The sequence below is a fragment of the Herpailurus yagouaroundi genome, unplaced genomic scaffold (assembly GCF_014898765.1).
Source record: "Herpailurus yagouaroundi ecotype Mexico unplaced genomic scaffold, PumYag 220, whole genome shotgun sequence".
Classification (NCBI taxonomy): domain Eukaryota; kingdom Metazoa; phylum Chordata; class Mammalia; order Carnivora; family Felidae; genus Herpailurus; species Herpailurus yagouaroundi.
In genome coordinates, this window is record NW_024412451.1 from 4,960,433 (window position 1) to 4,981,922 (window position 21,490).

Below are 21,490 nucleotides of genomic sequence, written 5' to 3' on the forward strand. Positions count from 1 at the left end.
TAAAAGGCAGGAAATGCGGGGTCAAGAGGTAAGAGCTTCCGAGAAAGGAGGAGAGCTTTTCGAGAACAGGCTAGCGACTTCCACAAGGGGCGGGCCCCTAGAAAGGGACCAAGGGACTGAAGCCAGCGCGGACCAATCAGGCCGCCGAGGGCGGGTCCTCTGCGGGAAAGTGGGCGTGGTCTAGGGGGGAAATCACCCGAACGCACCGGAGGTCCGAGCCCGGGAAAACGCCCTCTGCGGTGAGGGAAAGGTGAGGGGCTGGGGCGTCCCAGATGGGGTCCTGGGAGGAGCGGTAGGAAGGGGCCCAGAGGGCTGGAAAACTGGGTTTCGGGAAGGATGGACTGGGCACCAGTATTTGTAGATCCTGGCAGAAGAGGAGGCTTCGGGGGGTCGGGGGGGGGGGGGGGGGGGTTCTGAACCTTCGGTTCTGGCGAAGGGGACTGAGATCCCGGATTCCTGAGTCTGAGCGAAGAGGCTGGGTGCTGGGAGCCAGGACTCCTGGGTCTAAGGAAGGAGGAACTGGAGGTTCGGAATCCTGTGTCTCGGGAAACGAGACGCTTTGAGTCTTGACTCTTAGATGGCGGGGGGGGGGGGGGGATGCTGGGGGCCCAGACTCCTGGGTCCAGGGGAGTAGGCGACTTGGGACAGACATCCACCCCTCTGCCCCCCACAGGCCACGTCGTCATGCCTTCCTCCGGGCCCCGCGCAGTCCTTCTGCTACCGCTGCTGCTGCTGCGCGCTGTTCTGGCGGTGCCCCTGGAGCGGGGGACGCCCCAGCAGGAGAGCCCTGCGACCGAGAGCCCCGTGAGTGGCCCTGCCCTCCTCTCCAGCCAGGTGTTTGCAAGTGGTACTACAATTCCCGCGGATCCCCGTCGCCCCTGGGTGGATACTTCCCCCAGGGACGCAGCTTGAAGTTTGCCTGACATTCTTTGCAGTCGCCTGGGCTTTGACGTAGTGAAAAACTTGGGGGGGGGGGGGGCGGGACTGCATATTTCTAAGTCCCTGGCCCTGAGGTGTGGGAAATCAGGTCAGATTTTAAGTGGCAAATCTGCATTACCCCCTACCTAAACCTCTGTTGTTTTAAGCCCCTCTGCTCTCAAGCAGGAATGGAGGGGAAAAGAAGAACTACATTTCCCAGTAGCACCTGGGGCAGGTGATGTTAGCCAACTGAGGTGTTCTCAGTTCATGGAGCTCCTGGGAAGGGACGGGTAAACCGCCCACGTGTTAATTCCAACATGTGTTTATCAAATGCTAGGAAACCTTCTCTCAGGGAATTTGGAACTTTAAAGATCCTCAAGGCCAGTGCCCTGATTTGTGGCCTGAATCTGCACATAGCACCTATCAGTAAAGAGCACGTTACTGTCTCTGGAACATATCATCCCGTGCTCCTGTGTGGCAGTCCAGACCTTGTGAGTTAGGCCTCTGCTTGGTGAAATCTTTGCAGGCCCAGAAGGGCACCTTTGACTTCCCTTTCCCTTCATTCATTGCACACGTTTCTTGAGCACCTCCTGTGGGCCAGACACAGTGCTAACACGAGCCCTGGGCCATCACAGACCAGGAAGACATTGGGCCTCCCTGAGAATGGACATCAGTGTGATAGTCAAGGAGGAAGGGTCACGAGCTGAAATCGGAAGTGCAGGGAACAACATTCCAGGCAGAGGGAACAGCCTGAGCAAAGGCTGTGTGGTGGGGAGAGCAGAGCAAGTAGAAGGGCATGGAGGTGGCCAGTGTGACCAGAGCAGAGTGAGCCTGGGGGTAGATTATTCAGAGTTTCGGTGGGTACTCTCTCTCTTTTTTTAACGTTCATCTTATTTATTATTCTCAATGTTTGTTTATTTTTGAGAGAGAGACAGAGCGCCAGTAGAGGAGGGGCAGAGAGAGAGGGAGACAGAATCCCAAGCAGGCTCCAGGCTCTGAGCTATCAGCACAGAGCCAGATGTGGGGCTCAAACCCGTGAACGGCAAGACCATGACCTGAGCCGAAGTCAGAGGCTTAACCGAGTGAGCCACCCAGGTGCCCCTTATTGCCTATTTTAAAACGGAAGAGTGAGGCCCGGGGAGAAGAGCGTGATGGCCATCTTCACGGGGCAGGTCTGGGTCCAGGAGCCTAGCGGTTTTTGTCTGTGTTGTTCAGTTGTTCAGTTATATCCCCTGTACCAGTGCCTGGCACGCGGTAGGGGCTCGGTGAGCGCTTGATGAATGATGAATGAGGGTATATTTCACTTGCGAACAAATACTGGTGTGTCCACTCTAAGCACCCACTCCGTGCTCGGTGTTGGGGCTGGGTATCTACCCACGTGATTTTCACTTCGTCTCCACTGCAGGCCTGGGAAGAGAGGAGAGCCGTGGCCCCGAAGATCGGGCCGTTTGCCTGGGGTTACAGAGCAGATGGGGATTGGAACTGGGGTCGGCCGGCCCCAGAGCCTCTGTGCCACGGCGCAGGCCTGCCCCTTGCTCCAAGCAGGGTGTCTCTGGGTCCTTCAGCAGGTGCCCAGGGGAGCGGGGCCTGGGTCCTACCTGCAGGGAGGAGCCGGAGAAGGGTGAAGGCTGGGCTGCTATGTTTGTTCTTGTTGCCTTAGGACACAGGCCTCTACTACCATCGGTATCTCCAGGAAGTCATCAATGTGCTGGAGACAGATGGGCATTTCCGCGAGAAGCTGCAGGCTGCCAACGCCGAGGATATCAAGGTGCGGCTGGGCGCGAGCCAGGTTGGGCGGGGAAGAGGAGGAAGGGTGCACGCTCGGAGGACAGAGTCCAGGAACGGACTGGATTCTCTCAAGGGGCCACAGAACGTGTGGTTAAGCATAGTTGCAGAGGGCGCAGGCTCCGTTACACGCTGTGTGACCGCCCCTCACGGTGCCTCAGTTTCCCCATCTGTAAAACCGAGGGTTAGAACTAGAACCTGCATGACAGGGCTCGGGTTAGGATCATCCAAGGGTAAGACGCACAAAGGGCTGAGGCATGCGGGGTAGCGGTCCTCGGACCTGCCGTGTGAGTGCTGGTTCCCCGGAATGTTCAGTGTCGTGCGTTCTGCTCGGGAAGAATTCAAACCCTGGACATGTTGGGGGCACTAGCTGGCACCACCTCTAGCTCGCGGAAGGCCTCCCGAGGAACTGAGGTAATCCTCATTTTTTTTTTTTTTAAGTTTATTTATTTTAAGAGAGTCAGAGAGTGCACGAGCTGGGGAGGGGCAGAGAGAGAGAGGGAGACGGAATCCCAGGCAGGCTCCGTGGGGTCCGCGCAGAGCCGAACGTGGGGCGCGAATTCACGAAACCGCGAGATCATGACCTGAGTCGACGCCAAGAGTCGGACGCGTGACCCGACTGAGCCACCCAGGCGCCTCTCCGTTCCAGTGTTGAGGTCCAGAGCAGGAAAAGGATGTGGGGAGACCTGATCTGGTACCAGTTGCTGTTTGAGGGCCCTGGGACAGGTGGCGTCTCCGCCCGGGCCTCAGTTTACCCAGCTGTAAAATGAGGTTGTAGGCAGGATTAGGGGACAGACTCAGGGAGTCCAGCACAGGGCTTGACCCATAGTAGATGCTTCACTGGCTGAGGTTAATATGACTGTCACTGCTGCCTCTCGAGGGCCACGCCCCAGGCGGGCTGGAGAGACCGTGTGAGTCTCGAGTGACTGAGAAAGCGGGCTGAGCAATGACAGATCGTAGAGGGTGCTGGGGAGGCCTCAGGGAGGGCCAAGGCCAGTCTGACAAGTGAGAGAGGGTTTCTAGAAAATGGATGCCCCCAAGTGAGGTATAAAGTCTCAGTGGGAAAGTCTGTGGTGTAGAGTTGCGGTGGGGGGGGTGGGGCAGTGGCATTTCAGACAGTGGGAACTGTGTGCACAAATGAAGTAGTCGGGGACGCCCGGGTGGCTCAGTCGGTGAAGCGTCCGACGTCAGCTCAAGTCACGATCTCAGGATTTGTGGGTCCGTACCCCGCGTCGAGCTCTGTGCTGACAGCTCGGGGCCTGCGTGGGATTCTGGGTCTCCCTCCCTCTCTGCCCCTCTCCCCCAGTTGCACTCTGCCTCTCTCAATAAATTGAGATTTTATTGAGACAGGGGTTCTGTCCTGTGGGCACTGGGGAGGCTTGGGGGCCTTGAGCGGAGAGGGGTGGGGTTGACTCTGGGAAACAGACATAATCTGCAGTGACAGTCAGGGGGGCTCAGGGAAGGCACCCTATTCAGGGGTGTGTGTGTTGGGGGACAGGGAGTTAGTGGGGGGGGTTCTTTCCAAGGGAGGTGCCATCTGTTTTGAGGGTTTTTGTTTGTTTGTTTTTAAGTTTATTTATTTATTTATTTATTTATTTATTTATTTATTTATTTGAGAGAGACAGAGACAGCGTGCGTGGGGGAGGGGCAGAGAGAGAGGGCATAGAATCCGAAGCAGGCTCCAGGCCCTGAGCTGTCAGCACAGAGCCCGACGGGGGGCTCGAACTCACGAGTCATGAGTTCATAACCTGAGCTGAAGTCGGACGCTTCACCGACTGAGCCACCCAGGTGCCCCCCGCCCTTTGAATTGTGAAGAGCAGTGAGGATCTGCTTAGACTTGAAAAGTGGTGGCAGAAGAGAATCCTAGGCAGAGGGACCAACCAGCGTGTGCAAAGGCCAAGAGGTGGGAAGGAGCCTTGAGTGTAGGCGCCGATGCCCCGTTAGTGTTGCCGGAAGCAAGTGCGATTTGATGGATGACAGGAGATGGGGCTACAGAGGTGGGCATGGCCTCAAATGCCAGGCTGAGGGGTTGGGATTTTATGTCGGAGGCTCTGGGGGCAGGTATGGGTCTATAAGCTTTCCAGCATCCAAAAGCTGGTAGAAAGTTCCAGAGAGGGCAGAGAAAGGATGAGGCCGCCCAGTGTGCCCCCTCCCAGGCTCCCAGCCTGACCAGTGTCTCGTCTCTATTCGGGCAGAGTGGGAAGCTGAGCCGGGAGCTGGACTTTGTCAGCCATCATGTCCGCACCAAGCTGGACGAGCTGAAGCGGCAAGAGGTGTCCCGGCTTCGGATGCTCCTCAAGGCCAAGATGGACGCCGAGCAGGAGCCCAGTAAGCAGGGGCAGGTAGGGTGGGATGGCCTCCCTGCCCCATAATACACATAGAAGAGGGATCGAGTTTTCTTTCTAGAACATTCTACTGCTAACATAACTGCTTGGTGGGTTTATTTAGTTTTGTTTTTTTAATTTTTTTTTTTTTTTTAATGTTTTGTTTTTGGAGAGACAGAGAGAGACAGTGCATGAGCAGGGAAGTGGCAGAGAGAGAGGGAGACACAGAATCCGAAGCAGGCTCCTGGCTCTGAGCTGTCTCTGCCGGGGCTCAAACCCGTGCATGCGCGATCATGACCTGAGGGGAAGTCGGACACTCAGCCGACTGAGCCACCTGGGTTTTTTGGTTTTTTGTTTTCAGTCTTTTGGGTTTTTTTTAAATTTTTATTTAAAAAAACCATGGTCATTCAAAATTTTGATGTAACTTCAAACTTCCAGAAAAAAAGTTGCAAGCATAGTGCGCAAAGTCCCTGAATACCCTTGACCTGGATTCTCCAGTTATTAGCTTTTGTTCTATTTGCCTTTCAGCGACATTTGCCAGTTCCTTGCAGACTGTATCTCTCCCCCCTTTTTCAGTGTGATTTTCCTCTGAACGGCCACATGGTCCTGCATAACCACAATGCAGTGATCAAAGTCAGGAAGTTTCAAAGGGTGCACTGTATTTTTCCTTGCTCTGTTATTCTCTATCTCCCCAGCTGGCGTGATTCTAATTTGTAGGCATTTGTATCTGAGACTATATTTTATAGTCTAATGATTTGGTTGGAAAAAAGAAAGAAAAAAAAAAAACGTACCTGGAGGAGAGAGGCAGTTTTAGATTCCAAGATCCCACCCAATTTCTTTTTTTTTTTTTTAATGTTTATTTATTTATTTTTGAGAGAGAGTAAGTGCACAAGCAGGGTGGAGCAGAGAGAGAGAGGGACACACAGAATCTGAAGCAGGCTCCAGGCTCTGAGCTGTCAGCGCAGAACCGATGTGGGGCTCGAACTCACAAACCCTGAGATCGTGACCTGAGCCAAAATCAGATGCTTAACCAACAGCCACCCAGGCACCCCCCCCACACACACTATTTCTTTTAATAGCTTTATTGAAATATAACTCATATGTCGTACAGTTTACCCAGTTAATAGGTACAATTCATGGGCTTTTAGTATATTCACAGGTATATACAACCATCACCCAAGTCAATTTTGGGACGTTGTAATCACCCCCAAGAAGAAACCCCAAACTCCTCAGCTATCACCCCCCACCCAGCCCCTGCAACCAGTAACCTACTTCCTGTCTCTCTGGATTCGCCTATTCCTGGACATTTCATATAAATGGAATCATGCCACCTGTGACCTTTTGCGCCCGGCTTCTTTCACTTAGCATAATGTTTTCAAGTTCAGCCGAAACGTAGCATGTATCGGCCCTTTGTTCCTTTTTAGGGCCAAGTAATATTCCACGGTGTGCATAGACCACACCGGGGTTTCTCCATTCATCAGTTGATGGGCTCCTCGGTGGTTGCCCGGCTTTGGCCATGACGGGCCGTGGTGTTATACTTCCCGTAGCTTTGTGGTGTTCTGGTGCCGCTCGGACAGCTTCCCGCCTGTCGCTAAGTGTAAGAACGTGGCCCTTTTACTGAGATTCACCCACGCCCCTCCTTTCGTTTCCTGACACCCCCTGAGGCTCCCATGTTACGGACGGGGATGGCGGGCATCGGCGGATGGCGTGGATGGCGTTGAGGGTCAACGGGACAACTGAACTTTGTTTTCATTTCTGTCTGCCTCCATTTATCCATCCTCCAAACATGCCTTGAGTCCTACCGTGTGCTGGGTACCAGGCGGGTCCCAGATCTCGAAGGTGACCCGACAGCCTCCTCCACACTATGCACCCACGCCTTCTCCGCCCTTCGGTTTTATTTGTGTATTTTATTTGCTACTTAATGTAATTAATTTCTTTATTTTGAGAGGCAGAGAGAGAGAGGGAGAGGGAGGGAAAGAGAGAGAATCTCAAGCAGGCCCTGTCGGCACAGAGCCCAACGCGGGGCTGAAACTCATGAACCGTGCGATCATGGCCTGAGTCGAAGTCAGATGTTTAACGACTGAGCCACCCAGGCGCCCCTGTCGTGCTGTTTTAATTAGTATAGTTTCAGAGTCCGATTTGCTCTCCAGGAAACCAGACGTCCCCTCGTCACTAATGGGAAAAAATCCCGCCTGTGAATTGGCGGCTTGTTGTGTCCCTCGCACTACGCCGCGCGCTTCGACTCTTGTCCCTTCACCAGCTCAGGGCATCTCCAGAATCTGACCGCTTCTCACGTCCGTTGCCACCCCTCGGGCCCTGCCTGGAGCCCCGTGGTCGCCTCCTCCCCGGGCCCCTGACGCCACGCTGGCTTTTTGTTCTGTTTCCCGCACGGCAGCCAGTGGGGTGCTGCTAACACCCATGTTGGTCTCCCGTGGCCACCGTAGCAGATTAGCACAACGAGTGGCTTCAAACGACACACACGGGTTTGGAGATCAGACTAAAATCAGTGTCACGGGGCGAAAATCGAGGCGTCTGCAGGGCTGCGCTGCTTCCAGAGGCTCTAGGGGAGGGCCTGCTGCCTTGCTTTGTCCAGCTGCTCCCGCGGCCTTCCTTGGCGGGTGGCCTCCTCTTCTGTCTTCAGAGCCAGCCAGCCATGTCGCATTTGTGTTCAGTCTCGCGGTCTTCTCCTGTGGTCGGGTCTGCCTCTGCCTCCCACGTATAGGGACCCTTATGATGCCATAGGGTCCCCTGGGCAGTTAGGGGTGGTCTCCCCATCCCAAGATCCTTGATTTAATCCCGGCTGCAAAGTCCCTTTTGCCATGTGACGTGCTCACAGGTTCTGGGATTAGGGCGTGGGCATCGTGGGGGCCGTTACCCAGCCCACCACGGCACCTAACCCAAGTCCTGTCCTTCCTCTGCTTAGAACCCACCATGGCTCCCCAGTGCTTGTAGGACCAAGCCCACAGCCATCCCTGCTCCCCTGCCCCTCCCTTCACAGGCGCCCTCTCCCCCATCCTCTCATGTCAGTGTTTTTTAGTTTTAACAACACACCCCGGCCACCTCTGGACCTTGGCTCCATGCATTTCCCTGTGCCGGGACATTGTTTCTCTGGGCTCTCTCTCTTTTTTTTTTTGTTTCTCTGGGCTCTCTCTCTCTCTTTTTTTTTTTTTTTTTTAATGTTTATTTTTGAGAGAGAGAGAGAAAGCATGGGAGGGGCAGAGAGCGAGGGAGAGAGAGAGAATCTCAAGCAGGCAGAGCACAGTCAGCGCAGAGCCTGATGCAGGGCTTGAACTCGCGAACCGTGAGATCTGTGACCTGAGCCGAAATCAAGGGTCAGGACGCCCAACCGACTGAGCCACCCAGGTGCCCCGATACGTGTTAGTTATTATTATGGTTATTGTTATTTTAGGCTGACTTCCTTTAGAGCACACCTAGCCCAGGGTAGGGATTTTAAAAGCAAGAACGTTCCATGAGGTGTTCTTTTTGAGTTTTTGTCGTTGTTGTTTTGTTTTTTTTAATACCTCTCCCTCATCCAGATGTACAGTTGGATCACTTGAGCCTCCTGAAGCAGTTTGAACACCTGGACCCTCAGAATCAGCACACATTCGAGGCTCGGGACCTAGAGCTGCTGATCCAGACGGTAGCCGTGAAGGGGCCGACAGGCAGAGGGACTGCAGGAGGCTTTGTGGAAGGGGAGCAGGGAAGGGAGCCTGGGACGTGAGCCCGCTCACCCCTGCCTGGTGTTCTGTGAGGCCGGTGGCTGCAGAGGGCCGGGTGGTGCCCAAAAGGCCTCCCCAGATTCTCTCTGGGAAAACAGATACAGGCAGGTGGGCTTGGCTCCATTCAGACCCGGATTCAAATCCCTCCTTGGCTCGTCCTTCCCCTATGACTTGTGAGGGTGGGGGGCGTGGGGCTGTCTCCTCTGTGTCCTTGTGGGAGGGAGAACAATGCCCCCCCCCCCGCACCAAAGACGTCACACCCTACGCATCCTTTTTCTTTTTTTTCTTTTTCTTTTTTTTAATGTTTCTTTATTTTTGAGAGAGAGAGAGAGAGAGAGAGAGAGCGTGAACAGGGGAGGGACAGAGAGTGAAGGAGACACACAATCCAAAGCAGGCTCCAGGCTCCGAGCTGTCAGCACAGAGCCTGACACGGGGCTCGAACCCACAAACTGTGGGGTCATGACCCGAGCTGAAGTCGCCCGACTGAGTCACCAGGTGCCCCTGTTGTTCTTCCTTCCTTCCTTTCTTTCTTTCTTCTCCACACCCAGTGTGGGGCTTGAACTCACAGCCTTGAAATCAAAAGTCCTCCACTTTACCAGCGGAGCCAGCCAGGTACCCCTAAATGTGTATTGTTTTAAGGCTCCAAATTTATGATAATTTGCTACAGCAGGTACAGAAGTAATAGAGACCTTATCTGAGAAATGGGATCTCGAGCCCAGCCTCATGAGGAAGGCCAAGGGCCACGGGGTTGGGGAGTGGAAGGGGATGCCCAGACCTGCCCCTGCCTCTCCCCTCCTCCTCTTTCTTCGGCAAGTCCCCAACACCCCCAGCGCAAAGCCCCCACCCTCCTCCTGGCCTGAGCCCCGGTTTTCTGGCCTACTGGAGCTCCATCTAGTGGCCGTGAAGATAATAGCAGCAGCCGTTTGAGTCCATGCAGCATTGGACTCCGTCCCTGAAGGATGTTTTTGCCACATATTTCTAGAACATTCCAGAAACTGTCCATTTTCTCCAGGCCCCCAGTCATCTCCTAGTTTTAATTCCCATCATTTCTCATCGCCAGTTCCTCACTGGGCTCCTTGCTTCTGCCTTCCAAGTTCACCAGCCAGACTTTTCAACCTAGCACTCTTGACATTTGGGGCTGAATAATCTTTTGTTGTGGGAGAAGTCTTGTGCATCGTATGTTAACACAAAAAAAATTTTTTTTCAACGTTTATTTATTTTTTTGGGGACAGAGAGAGGCAGAGCATGAACGGGGGAGGGGCAGAGAGAGAGGGAGACACAGAATCGGAAACAGGCTCCAGGCTCCGAGCCATCAGCCCAGAGCCTGACGCGGGGCTCGAACTCACGGACCGCGAGATCGTGACCTGGCTGAAGTCGGACGCTTAACCGACTGCGCCACCCAGGCGCCCCCCCAAAATTTTTTTTAATGCTTATATTTATTTTTGAGACAGAGAGAGAGAGAGAGACAGAGTGCAAGCAGGGGAGGGGCAGAGAGAGAGGGAGACACAGAATCCGAAGCAGGCTCCAGGCTCTAAGCTGTCAGCACTGAGCCCGATGCAGGGCTCAGACCCATGAACTGCGAGATCATGACCTGAGCCAAACTTGGACACTCAACTGACTGAGCCACCTAGGCGCCCCCGTTGTATGATGTTTGGCTGCATCCCTGGTCTCTACCTACTAGGCACCTGTAGACCTACCCCCGTTGTGGCATCCAAAAATGCCCTCAGCCTTTGACAGTGGTGTCCTGTGGGCCAGTCTCCCTGGGTTGAGAACCCTGCAGTGCTCTGTTCCCCACATAACAGCTGTGTTAGTTTCCTGCGCTGCCCACGAATAAATTACCGCAAACTTCGTAGCCGAAAACAACTTGAAATTATCATCCTATAGTATAGATCAGAAGCCAGGAAGGACCTTATCGGGTGTGTTAGTTTGCCGTGGCTGTCATAACAAATTGCCACAGACTCGGTGGCTTAAAGCAGCAGAAATGTAGGGCACCTGGCTGGCTCAGTCCTTAGAACATGCGACTCTTGATCTGGGAGTCGTGAGTTCTAGAGTCCTACGTTGGGTGTAGAGATGACTTAAATTTTTTTTTTTTTTAATTAAAAAACAACAAAGATGTATCCTCTCTCATTTCTGGAGGTCAAAAGTCCAAAATCAGTATCCCTGAGCTAAAACCTTGTTTTTGGCGGAGCTATTCTCTTTAAAGGCTCTAGGGGGAAACCTATTCCTTGCCTCTTCAGCTGTTGGAAGCTACCAGCACTCTTCAGCTTGTAGACAAATCATTCCAGCCTCTGTCTCCATTGTCACATGGCATTCTCCCTGCGTCTCTGCATCTTCTCTGTGCCCTTCTTATAAAGGCACCAATCATTTGGATTTAGAGCCGACACCCGTCTGGTAGGGCCTCATCGTAACTAATTACATCTACAAAGTCCTATTTCCAAATAAGTTCACATTCCGACATTCTGGGTAGACATGAATTTGGGGGGTGGGGGGATACTATTCAACCCAGTGTGGTATCGCTATCTCCATCTTACAGAGGAGGAAACAGGCGCAGAGAGGCTAAGTAACTTGCCCAAGATCACACAGCCTAGTGGAATTTGTTCACACACCAGAGCCTGGATTTGAACCCTGGGCAAAACAATTGGAGACCCAGGGTTCTTTACCATTTAGCTGTGCTGCTCTCCATAGTCTGCCTCGTATGTTGTTCCTTATTGCTTATTCCTCCAAGATCTTTCTTTTCTTTTCCTTTTTTAATGTCTATTTATTTTTGAGAGGGAAGGGCAGAGAGAGAGAGGGAGACCCAGAATCCGAAGCAGGCTCCAGGCTCCGAGCTGTCAACACAGAGCCCAATGCGGGGCTTGAACCCATGACCCGTGAGATCATGACCTGAGCCGAAGTCAGACACTCAACTGACTGAGCTACCCAGGCGCCCCTTTCTTTATTTTATTTTTAAGTGCTCTCTATACCCAATGTGGGGCTTGAACTCACAACCCCCAGGTCAAGAGTCACGCGCTCCACCTATGGAGCCAGCCAGGTGCCCTGTTCCTCCGAGATCTTGAGATTGTGGAGGACTTGAAAGAGGTGGGTTAAAGTTATTATTGTGTAGGAGTGCTTGGCCGTCTCAATCAGAAGAGTGTGTGACTCTTGATCTCGGGGGTCGTGAGTTCGAGCCCTGTGCTGGGTGTAGAGATTACTTAAATAAACTTAAAAAAACAATCATTCTTGTGTAACCATCCTAATCTCTTTTGAACAAATAGAGGTGGCTATGTTATGAGGCAAGAGCGGGTCATAGAGATCAAGAACTGAGCTCAGGACATGGAACTCAGGACTGGATGGAGGTCGGGGCGGCCCTTGCCCAGGTTCAAGGCTGAGGGCTTGGAATTTGGAGGTTGAAATTTAGGGCCTGTGCACGGCAGTGAGATGAGAATGACCGCCTGCCTTCCCCCAGGCTACCCGAGACCTTGCCCAGTATGATGCAGCCCATCACGAAGAGTTCAAACGCTACGAGATGCTCAAGGAACATGAGAGGCGCCGTTATCTGGAGTCACTGGGAGAGGAGCAGCGAAAGGAGGCAGAGAGGAAGCTGGAAGAGCAACAGCGCCGGCACCGAGAGCATCCCAAAGTCAATGTACCTGTAAGGACCCCCTTTCGTGCCCACCCCACAGCCGAGTTCAACTCTCCAAGCGCCATAAGATGAACAAGTAGCTAAAGAACTACAACTCCCAGCAGGCCCCGAGGCCAAAAGCCCGTTTAAATATGCCCAGTCACTCCAGGGGCTGCTGGGCGTTGTAGTTTTAGGGAGGTTTTTTTTTTTTTTTGGCTTGCTTGCTGGAAGAAAATGACATTTGAGGGATGGAGGGGGACCCAGACTTCTTGCTCATGAGCCCCTGGCTCTCCCTTCCACAGGGCAGCCAAGCCCAGTTGAAGGAGGTGTGGGAGGAGCTGGATGGATTGGACCCCAACAGGTTTAACCCCAAGACCTTCTTCATATTGCATGGTAAGGTGGGGAGGGAGCCCCAAGACCCAGGCTGAACCCTGAGCCTCTGGCCTTTCTGGGGTCTGAATACTAAGGAGGCAGCTCCGACACTGGGGCTTAGGCAGGCCAAAGAGACCTGAGCCCATCTCTCCTGCTGGTCTAGAAGGCTGCACCCCTCCCCATTGCTAGGATCTTCCATAGAAGAGCTAGGCCTCTTTTCTGGGATACACCAGACTTCTCCGTCCTCAGGACTGGCTGATGTCCACCAAGTAAGCAATTCAGGCTTGGCTAGGCCTGGGTCCCCCCTTCCCACAGCAGCCCAGAAGCCCCAGTCCCCGCCAGGAGCCCTATTGCCAACAGTGGGCCGTTCCCTAATTAAACAGGCCTCCAGGGACCTGGGAACCACCTTCCCCATGGTGGTTTAAAGGCACTTTCCCCTTCATTCTCTTCCCATCTAGAAACATAGCTTGGGGTTGCCAGGCCACCTCAGATGTGCCTAGGACCCTGTCCCAGAGGCTGCAGGTGGTCAGCAGGGCTTAACAGGGCACGGCTGATTCATTCGGCAGACGTTTACTAAGCTCCCTCTAAAGACCCAGCTTCACGGAGACCCCATGGATACTGCTGCGAACAAAACAAAGGTCCCCCCTCTCACAGAGCCGGTGATCAGGCAAATAGATCACGCCGTATTCCAGTGAATCTGAGAAACCAGGGAGTGTGAGATACTCTAGAATTTGTACATAAGCTGCCCATTAAAGGGCCTGGAGCGTGTAGTGCCCCATCTGGCTACCGAGCTGTTGCAGTGACCGAGGAACTGAATTTCTCATTGTATGTGATTGTTATTCATTTAAATTTCACGTGTCCCAGTGGTTACTCTATTGGGCGGTGCAGCTCCAGAGAGTTGACGTTTGAACTTAGACTTCAGTGAAGTGAGGTTGAGCCTTGCAGACATTTGGGGGGGAGAGTGTTCTAGGTGGCGGGAACAGCAGACACCCAGGGAAGAGTGAACGTGGGTCTCCAAGGTAACAGCCAGCTTGCTCCAAGCCTTCCAGCTGGGTTAAGGAATCTGGATTTTATCCTCTCTGAGATCGGACACCGCAAAAGGGTGTTGAGCAGAGGACTGACACCATCTGCCTTAAGGGTTGACAGAGTCCAGCTGGCGGGGTCAGGGCCAAAGCCAGGAGAAGGCTGGAGATGCTGGTGGCTGCATCATGGGGAGTAGGGAAGAATGGTTGGAGTCTGGATTTATCTGGAAGGTCAAGCTGGTGGGATTCACAGATGGACTGGATGAGGCGTATGAGTGAGCAAGAGTCAAGGGTGACTCCAAGGTATTTGGCCCTAGCAACTGGAAGGATGGATGGGGAAGAGCAAGCATATTTGGCAGGGGAAGTTGGGAACCGTGTCCGTTCAGGTCAAATTGGAGATGTCGATTGGACAGTCACGTGGAGATGAGAGTTGGGAGTCAGATATTCAGGTGTGGAAGCAGCTCGTGGATGGCACTGGAAGCCCAGGGATTGGAGGAACCCGTCTAAAGAAGCGCTGGCCAATCAAACTATTTTTGTAACGACGGAGAATGTCCCGTCCCATCCAATATGGCAGCCACCAGCTACGTGTGGCTACTGAATGCTTGACATGTAACAAGTGGGACTGATAAACTGAAATTTTTTTATCTTAATTTAAATTCACGGGCGCCTTGGGTGGCTCAGTCGGTTGAGCGTCTGACTCTTGATCTCAGCTCAGGTCTTGATCTCAGGGTCGTGAGTTCGAGCCCTGCATTGGACTCCGTGCTGGGCATGAAGCCTACTTTTGGACTTGAAGCTTAGGTAGACAAGAGGTCCCAGGACTGAGCCCTGGGGTGCACCAATATGTAGCATTCAGGAGGAGGACGGAGCCAATGAAGGAGAACGAGGGGCATCTGGAGAAAAGCGTTTGATGTTCTAGAGGCCAAGGGCAGAAAGTCCAGTAAAATGTGAGTTAAAAATTGACCATTGGTGAGGCACCTGGCTGGCTCAGTCGGTGGAGCGTGCAACTCTTGATCTCAGGGTTTAAGCTTGAGCCCCACGTTGGGTGTAAAGATTGCTTAAAAATAAAATCTTTAAAAAAAATTAAGCGCTGGATTTGCAAGGTCAGGGTTCTTGGCCATCTCTGAAGGACCAGGGTGGGTGCTGATCTGAGTAAGCAGAGGAGGGGAGACAGTGAACATGGCTCACGTGGCTGAGAAGCCGGGAGCCCTGTAGCTGTACACGCGGAGAGGCAGGTAGGGGTTCCTCTGGCCTGGTTCTCTGGGAGGCAGAGGCCTCTGACACCCTGGATCCTGGGCAAGGGGGTTGATCCTGTGCCCAGATCACCAGGCGTTAGGGATCAAGTTGTCTTGTGTGACAACTGCCCCAAGAACAGTCCTGGTGAAGCCCACATTCATTTACTCCATTCCTGGGACCCTGGTTGGTAGGGAACTGGCTGACCAAGCAATGAGCCAATGGGGTGCTGAAGCTGGAAGGATATCACTCTGTCGTTGGGGACCCAGGGACACCTGACCTCTGAACACGGAGCCCACACCAACCCCAAATTCCTTCTCTAGCCCCACCTGTACCCACCCTGTACGCAGTCCCCCAAGATACTTTGTTGTCTCCCCCTCAGATATCAACAGTGATGGTGTCCTGGATGAGCAGGAGCTGGAGGCCCTCTTCACCAAGGAGGTGAGCATCTTGGAAGCCATGGGTGCAGAAGATGCCCAGTCAGCCTTGCGTCCCCTCGGGTCCCCCTGGAGGTGAATTCAGGAGAAACGACAACTCCCAGCAGCCCCCACGGCAAAAAGAGGCTGCCGCGCGTGGCCAGGTGCCCCGAGGGCTGCTGGAAGTTGAAGTTGCCTGTCTGTGTGAGTGAGGAGATGGAGTAGCCAAGGGAAGAGGTTGTCCTGGACCCCTCAGTATGTCCTGCCTGTCACTTGACCCTGCAGCTGGAGAAGGTGTATGACCCAAAGAATGAAGAAGATGACATGAGGGAAATGGAGGAGGAGCGGCTTCGCATGAGGGAGCACGTGATGAAGAACGTGAGAGGAGGGGGCCGGGGCCATGGATGGGGCGGGAGGGGGCAGGGCCGGAGGGAGGCCCAGCTCTGTCACCCTGGTTCCGTAGGTGGACACCAACCAGGACCGCCTCGTGACCCTGGAGGAGTTCCTCGCATCCACCCAGAGGAAGGAATTCGGGGACACTGGGGAAGGCTGGGAGGTGAGGACCTGAGGAACTCTCTGGGTCCTGAATACCTCTGGCCCCCGGCCCTGACCCTTCTCTGGCCACTTCTCTTACTGTCTGGGCCTCTGCTCGCCTACCATGGGTCTCTGCCTCCTTCTGCCTCTGGGTTGTCTCAGTGCCCCCTCTAGGTCTCTGGTCCCCCAACTTCTCTGGGTCTTTATCCCCCTCTCTGGCTTGCACTCAGTCTCCTCCATCCACACGCGTGGCCCAGGCCTCCCAGCCTTGCCCAAACCTCCTGTTAGTGGCGCCGTCTCGAACGTGAGTGGGCCAAGGCCGGCATGGCCCTGCTGATGGCCCCTGTCCCCTCTCCGGCAGACAGTGGAGATGCACCCTGCCTACACAGAGGAGGAACTAAGGCGTTTTGAGGAGGAGCTGGCCGCCCGGGAGGCAGAGCTGAATGCCAAGGCTCAGCGCCTCAGCCAGGAGACAGAGGCTCTAGGGCGCTCCCAGGGCCGCCTGGAGGCCCAGAAGAGAGAGCTGCAGCAGGTGACCGGCCAGGGAGGCTGGGCCCATCCTCTGAGTCTGGTGGCCTTTATCCGTGTGTGTTCAGAGGCTGGGAAGGCCTGTGGCCCCCGCGTGTTGATCACTGGTAGAGCCTCAGGTGGTGACCGCCATCTTGAGTAAGGGCAGACGTTGTCCCCATCCCTGACAGCTCTGTGGCTGCCATATTGGGTAAGGGCAGTGGGGCCGTAAGCAGGAAGGGAGGAGGAAGACGTCAAGAACAGAGGGGGAGGTTAGACTCAGCCAGGGTTCAGGGAAGGCTTCCCTGTCCCAGCGTCTGACCCGAGCCCTGCCAGAGGAGGGAGAACTGGGTCTTTTTAACTGTTATGAAGCTCAACTCTCAGTGAGAGGAAAAAAAAAAAAAAAAAAGATGCCCATAGAGAAGGGGCGGGTTCACCACTTAGCAAGCTGCCGCCTTACCCTCTAGCCTGTGCGATCTCCCCCACCCCTTGCAGGCCGTTCTGCAAATGGAACAAAGGAAACAGCAGCAGCAAAGCCAGAAGGGCCCAGCCCCTGGCCCTGAGGGACAGCTCAAGTTCAGCCAGGACACAGGTGCTCCGGTGGGCCCTGGGGCGCACGGGGCGGGAGCCAGTCGGTGTCCGCGGGAGAAAGACACTGGGATGTCTACCGCCACCATTTCCTCCCTCCATTTCCAGATGATGCGCCTGTCCCAGCGCCGGCCGGTGACCAGAAGGATGTAGACCCTTCAGAAAAGAAGGTTCCCGATCAGCCCCCCGAGCTGCCCCGGTTGGATACCCAGCACCTGTGATCCTCCTGGGACTCCTCCCCACCCCCCCACCCCACCCCCCAAGACACTCTGGGTTCCTACTGAGGCAGCTGATGCGAGGGAGATGCGGAGTCTCAGTCCACCCCCTCTGGGGGCCAGCAATATGCCGGTGGCCTACTGGGGGAGGGGAGGGGAGGGTGGCATGTGACACGATGCCTCCTGAGCCCGCGTCTCTCAGCGTGTTGCACCTCCTCCTTCACGGCCTCCCAGTCTGCGGCCCCTTCTTGCCCATCCCCTCCAAGGACCTACCTTCTCAGCTCTGCCCGGGGCCCTCACTGGCTCACCCCAACTTAGAGAAGCCCCCTCCCTCCCGGGAAGGGTCTGCTTCGTGCCTGCCTCCCTAGATGGTAAGGCCTCAGCTGCCCAGGTTGTGGCCACTCTGGCTGGCACCCTGCATCCCCACAGCTGCTTGAATTCTGCCTGCCGCCCAGTTTGGGTGGTCCCTCGAGAGATTTCCCTCCCTTCTGTGGGACCACCAGTGCCTCAAAGGCGGGGTCTTCCCCTGGGCTGGGTGTGAAGGCCAGCAGAGTCCTAAGCAGGGCTGATTAGCTCTGATAACTAGCAGCCCTGGCTTCCGGCCACCTCCGCCTCCACCCTGACTGCTTGGCTCCTCGCCCCTTCCCCCCACAGCCCCAGAAGGGCCCTGGAGCCAACCCTGCCCCAGGATCAGGTTCCAGCCCCTCCCTCGGCCTCATGTGGGAGGCCTCGCCCCCCCCCCCCCCCCTTTTCTGGCCTTATCTCCTACAGCTCCCAGTTCTGCTCTATCCTCTGGTTCCATCCAAATACACTTTCTGGAACAATGTATGCCTCTGTGTCTTTGCATATACTGTTCCCTCTGAAGCCCCATCCCCAATTCACCTGCTAAAGTCCTCCTCATTCTTTTTTTTTTTTAAGTCGTTTTATTTTACTTTTTAACTTTTTTTTTAAACGTTTATTTATTATTGAGAGGGAGAGAGAGACAGAGCACGAGCAGGGGAGGGGCAGAGAAAGAGGGAGACACAGAATCCAAAGCGGGCTCCAGGCTCCGAGCTGTCGGCACAGAGTCCGACACAGGGCTCGAACTCGCAAACCGCGAGGTCATGACCTGAGCCGAAGTCGGACGCTTAACCGACTAAGCCCCCCGGGCGCCCCTGTTTTATTTTATTTTTAAAGTTCATTTATTTTTAAGAGACAGCACAAGGCAGGGAGGGGCAGAGAGAGAGGAGGCAGAGAATCCCAAGCAGGCTCCCTGCGGTCAGTGCAGAGCCCGATGTGGGGCTTGAACTCCCAGACCGTGACATCATGACCTGAGCGGAAACCGAGAGTCAGACGCTTAACCCGCTAAGCCACGCAGGAGCCTCAAGTCTTCCTCATTCTTTAAAATTCAATTCAAGCATAATATCTGAGCGGCCACATCCTGGCATCTTTTTGTCCTCTCCTGATGTGTCCAGTGTGAACACACACACACACACACACGCACACACACACACACCTTTCAGCAGGATCTCAGCCACAAGGACCGCAAAGCTTAGAAAAGGGGCGCCTGGATGGCACAGTCCGTTAAGCGTCTGACTCTTGGTCTTGGCTCAGGTCATGATCTCACCATTTGTGAGTTCGAGCCCCACATCGGGCTCTGCACTGAGCCTAGGGAAAGTATTCTCTCCCAACACAAGACGTCCCAAGGTAGCGTGGCTCCGGGGCCTGCAGGGAACCACGTTCTCCCAATGTCCTAGTTCCGCTGTAGTAGATGTGGGGCTCCACTCCTCTTGCGCAGAATCCGAAGACGCAGAATCCAAAGGAGGCTCCGGGCTGCGGCCTCCGAGCTGCCAGGGCAGCATCTCAGGCCGGGCTCGAACCCACAAGCGGTGAGCTCATGACCTGAGCCAAAACCAAGAGTCAGACGCTTAACCATCCGAGCCCCCCGGGAGCCCCCGTTATAAATAGCAGTTCATTTCCTCTTCGTAAAAACCCTGCGAGGTAATTACCCTCATCAACCCGATTCTACAGATGAAGCTAATAAGAGAAAGCCAAGTGGCTTGCCTGGGATCCCACAGGCTGGTCAGTGGCAGGGCTGGGATTGGACGCTGGCAGGCTGGATCCAAAGTTCACGTTCTGAAGTATCATGTTAAGTTCTCTTGGGCACTGAATCTGTGCTTAAAAAAAAAAAAAAAAAAAAATCTGGTGAATAAGTGAGTTAATGAGGGGTGTCTGGCTGGCTCAATCAGAGCATGGAACTCTTGATCTCAGGATCGTGAGTTCAAGCCCCGTGTTGGGCACAGAGATCACTTAAAAAAAAAAAAAATTTTTTTTTTTTAAATGAGTTAATGAATAGGGGCGCCTGGGTGGCTCAGTCGGTTAAGCGTCTGACTTTGGCTCAGGTCATGATCTCACGGTTCATGGGTTTGAGCCCCAGGTCGGGCTCTGGGCTGACAGCTCGGAACCTGGAGCCTGCTTCGGATTCTGTGACTCCCTCTCTCTCTGCCCCTCCCCTGCTCTCTCTCTCTCTCTCTCTCTCTCTCTCAAAAAAATAATAAATAAATAAATAAAATATTAAAAAATTTTTTGGGGCGCCTGGGTGGCTCAGTGGGTTGAGCGGCCGACTTCGGCTCAGGTCATGATCTCACGTCCGTGAGTTCGAGCCCCGCATTGGGCTCTGGGCTGACAGCTCGGAACCTGGAGCCTGCTTTGGATTCTGTGACTCCCTCTCTGTCTGCCCCGCTCCTGCTCACGCTCTGTCTCTCTCTCTCTCAAAATAAATAAATAAAATATTTAAAAAAAATTTTTTAAATAAATGAGTTAATGAATAAATGCTCTGCTCTCTGCCTGGCATGCTGTCCACCCGTCTGTTATGTGGTTGACAGTTTCTGTGTGACCTTTGATTTCATCGGTGTTTTTTTTTTAACACTTAAGTAAGACCCTATTCCTCACCTCCTTTGCTCTCACCTTCACACTCCATCGCCTGCCGGGCGAGCTCCTGACCCTTCCCAAATGGCCCAGTTGACCCCTCCAGGTTTATCTTTCACTCATTTTACCCACTCCCATCCTGGGTTCCAGACTCTCACTTACTTTATTTTTTTTAAGTAAGCTCTGCTTAAAAGAGCTTCAGCTCAATGACCCCAAGATCAAGAGTCGTCGCGGGCTCTACCTAAGGTGCCGGCCAGGCGCCCCCAGGCTCTCACTTCTGAATGATCCAGCTTTCTCTTGCCGGCAAGAGTTGTTTCCTCTGGAATGCCATCTCTCTTTCTATTCCTTCTAAACCTCCACCAAAATCTTTCAAAATGCAGAGACACCCGGGTGGCTCAGTCAGTTAAGTGTCTCTTGATCTCAGGGTCATGGGTTCAAGCCCGGTGTTGGGCTCTCCATGCTGGGCATGAATACTACTTAAAAAAAAAAAAAAAAATCAGTTTGGGGGACGCCTGGGTGGCTCAGTTGATTAAGTGTCTGACTTCAGCTCAGGTCATGATCTCACGGCTCGTGAGTTCGAGCTCTGCACCAGGCGAGATGCTAACAGCATGGAGCCTGGAGCCTGCTTCCAATTCTGGGGGTCTGGGGGGTCTCTCTGCCCCCTCTCCTGCTCGCTCTCTGTCTCTGTCTCCGTCTTTTTCTCAAATATAAAATGAAACATAAAAAAATAATAGTAAAAAAATTAAAAATCAGTTTGGGCATCGATCTGCCCAGCTTTCCCTGGTCCCCAGCTTGAGCTAAGGGTAGCCCCACTCCCCCCACCCGCCTCTACACTGCCTAGTGTTTCCACCATATGGCAGGTGTCCAGGATTGTGTATTCGTTACAAGGTCTGGAGCTGTGTATTAGTTTCCTATTGCCGCTACAACAAAGTAACACAAACTTCATGGCTTAAAGCAGGAATGTATCATGTCGCAGTTCTGGAGGTCAGAAGTATAAAATGCGTCTTCCTTAGTTAAGATCAAGATGTCTGCCGGGCTACATTCCTTCTGGAAGTTCTAGGGGAGAATCTGTTTCCTTGTTTTTCCAGCTTCTGGAGGCGCCTGCATTCCTTGGCTGATGGCCGCTTCCTCCAGCTTCAAAGCCAGCAGCACAGCTTTTTCAAAGATTTTTAAAATATTTATTTATATTTGAGAGAGAGAGAGAGAGAGAGAGAGAGAGATCATGAGTGGGGAAAGGGCAGAGAGAGAGGGAAACAGTATCCCAAGCAGCCTCACAAACCGAGAGATCATGACCTCAACCGACATCAAAAGTCCCTCAACCGACATCAAAAGTCAGACGCTTAACACCGACT

General features: G+C 53.7%; 1 protein-coding gene across 6 annotated transcripts; it reads left to right on the plus strand.

The window, feature by feature from the left end:
* The first annotated feature begins 127 nt into the window (after positions 1 to 127).
* NUCB1 (nucleobindin 1) lies at positions 128 to 18,059 on the plus strand. 6 transcript variants are annotated; one of them, XM_040457651.1, is made up of 13 exons: positions 129 to 250; positions 674 to 834; positions 2,579 to 2,686; positions 4,899 to 5,031; positions 8,564 to 8,667; positions 12,192 to 12,377; positions 12,650 to 12,740; positions 15,354 to 15,412; positions 15,673 to 15,765; positions 15,851 to 15,943; positions 16,283 to 16,453; positions 16,924 to 17,020; positions 17,125 to 18,059. In XM_040457651.1, the coding sequence occupies exons 2-13, from the start codon at positions 685 to 687 to the stop codon at positions 17,235 to 17,237; spliced, it is 1,398 nt and encodes a 465-aa protein (XP_040313585.1). In that variant the 5' UTR covers positions 129 to 250; positions 674 to 684; the 3' UTR covers positions 17,238 to 18,059. The 6 variants fall into 6 exon arrangements, with proteins under 6 accessions (XP_040313589.1, XP_040313590.1, XP_040313591.1 ...); XM_040457654.1 differs by having other exon boundaries at positions 674 to 804; XM_040457653.1 differs by having other exon boundaries at positions 218 to 239.
* The last annotated feature ends 3,431 nt before the right edge of the window (positions 18,060 to 21,490 follow it).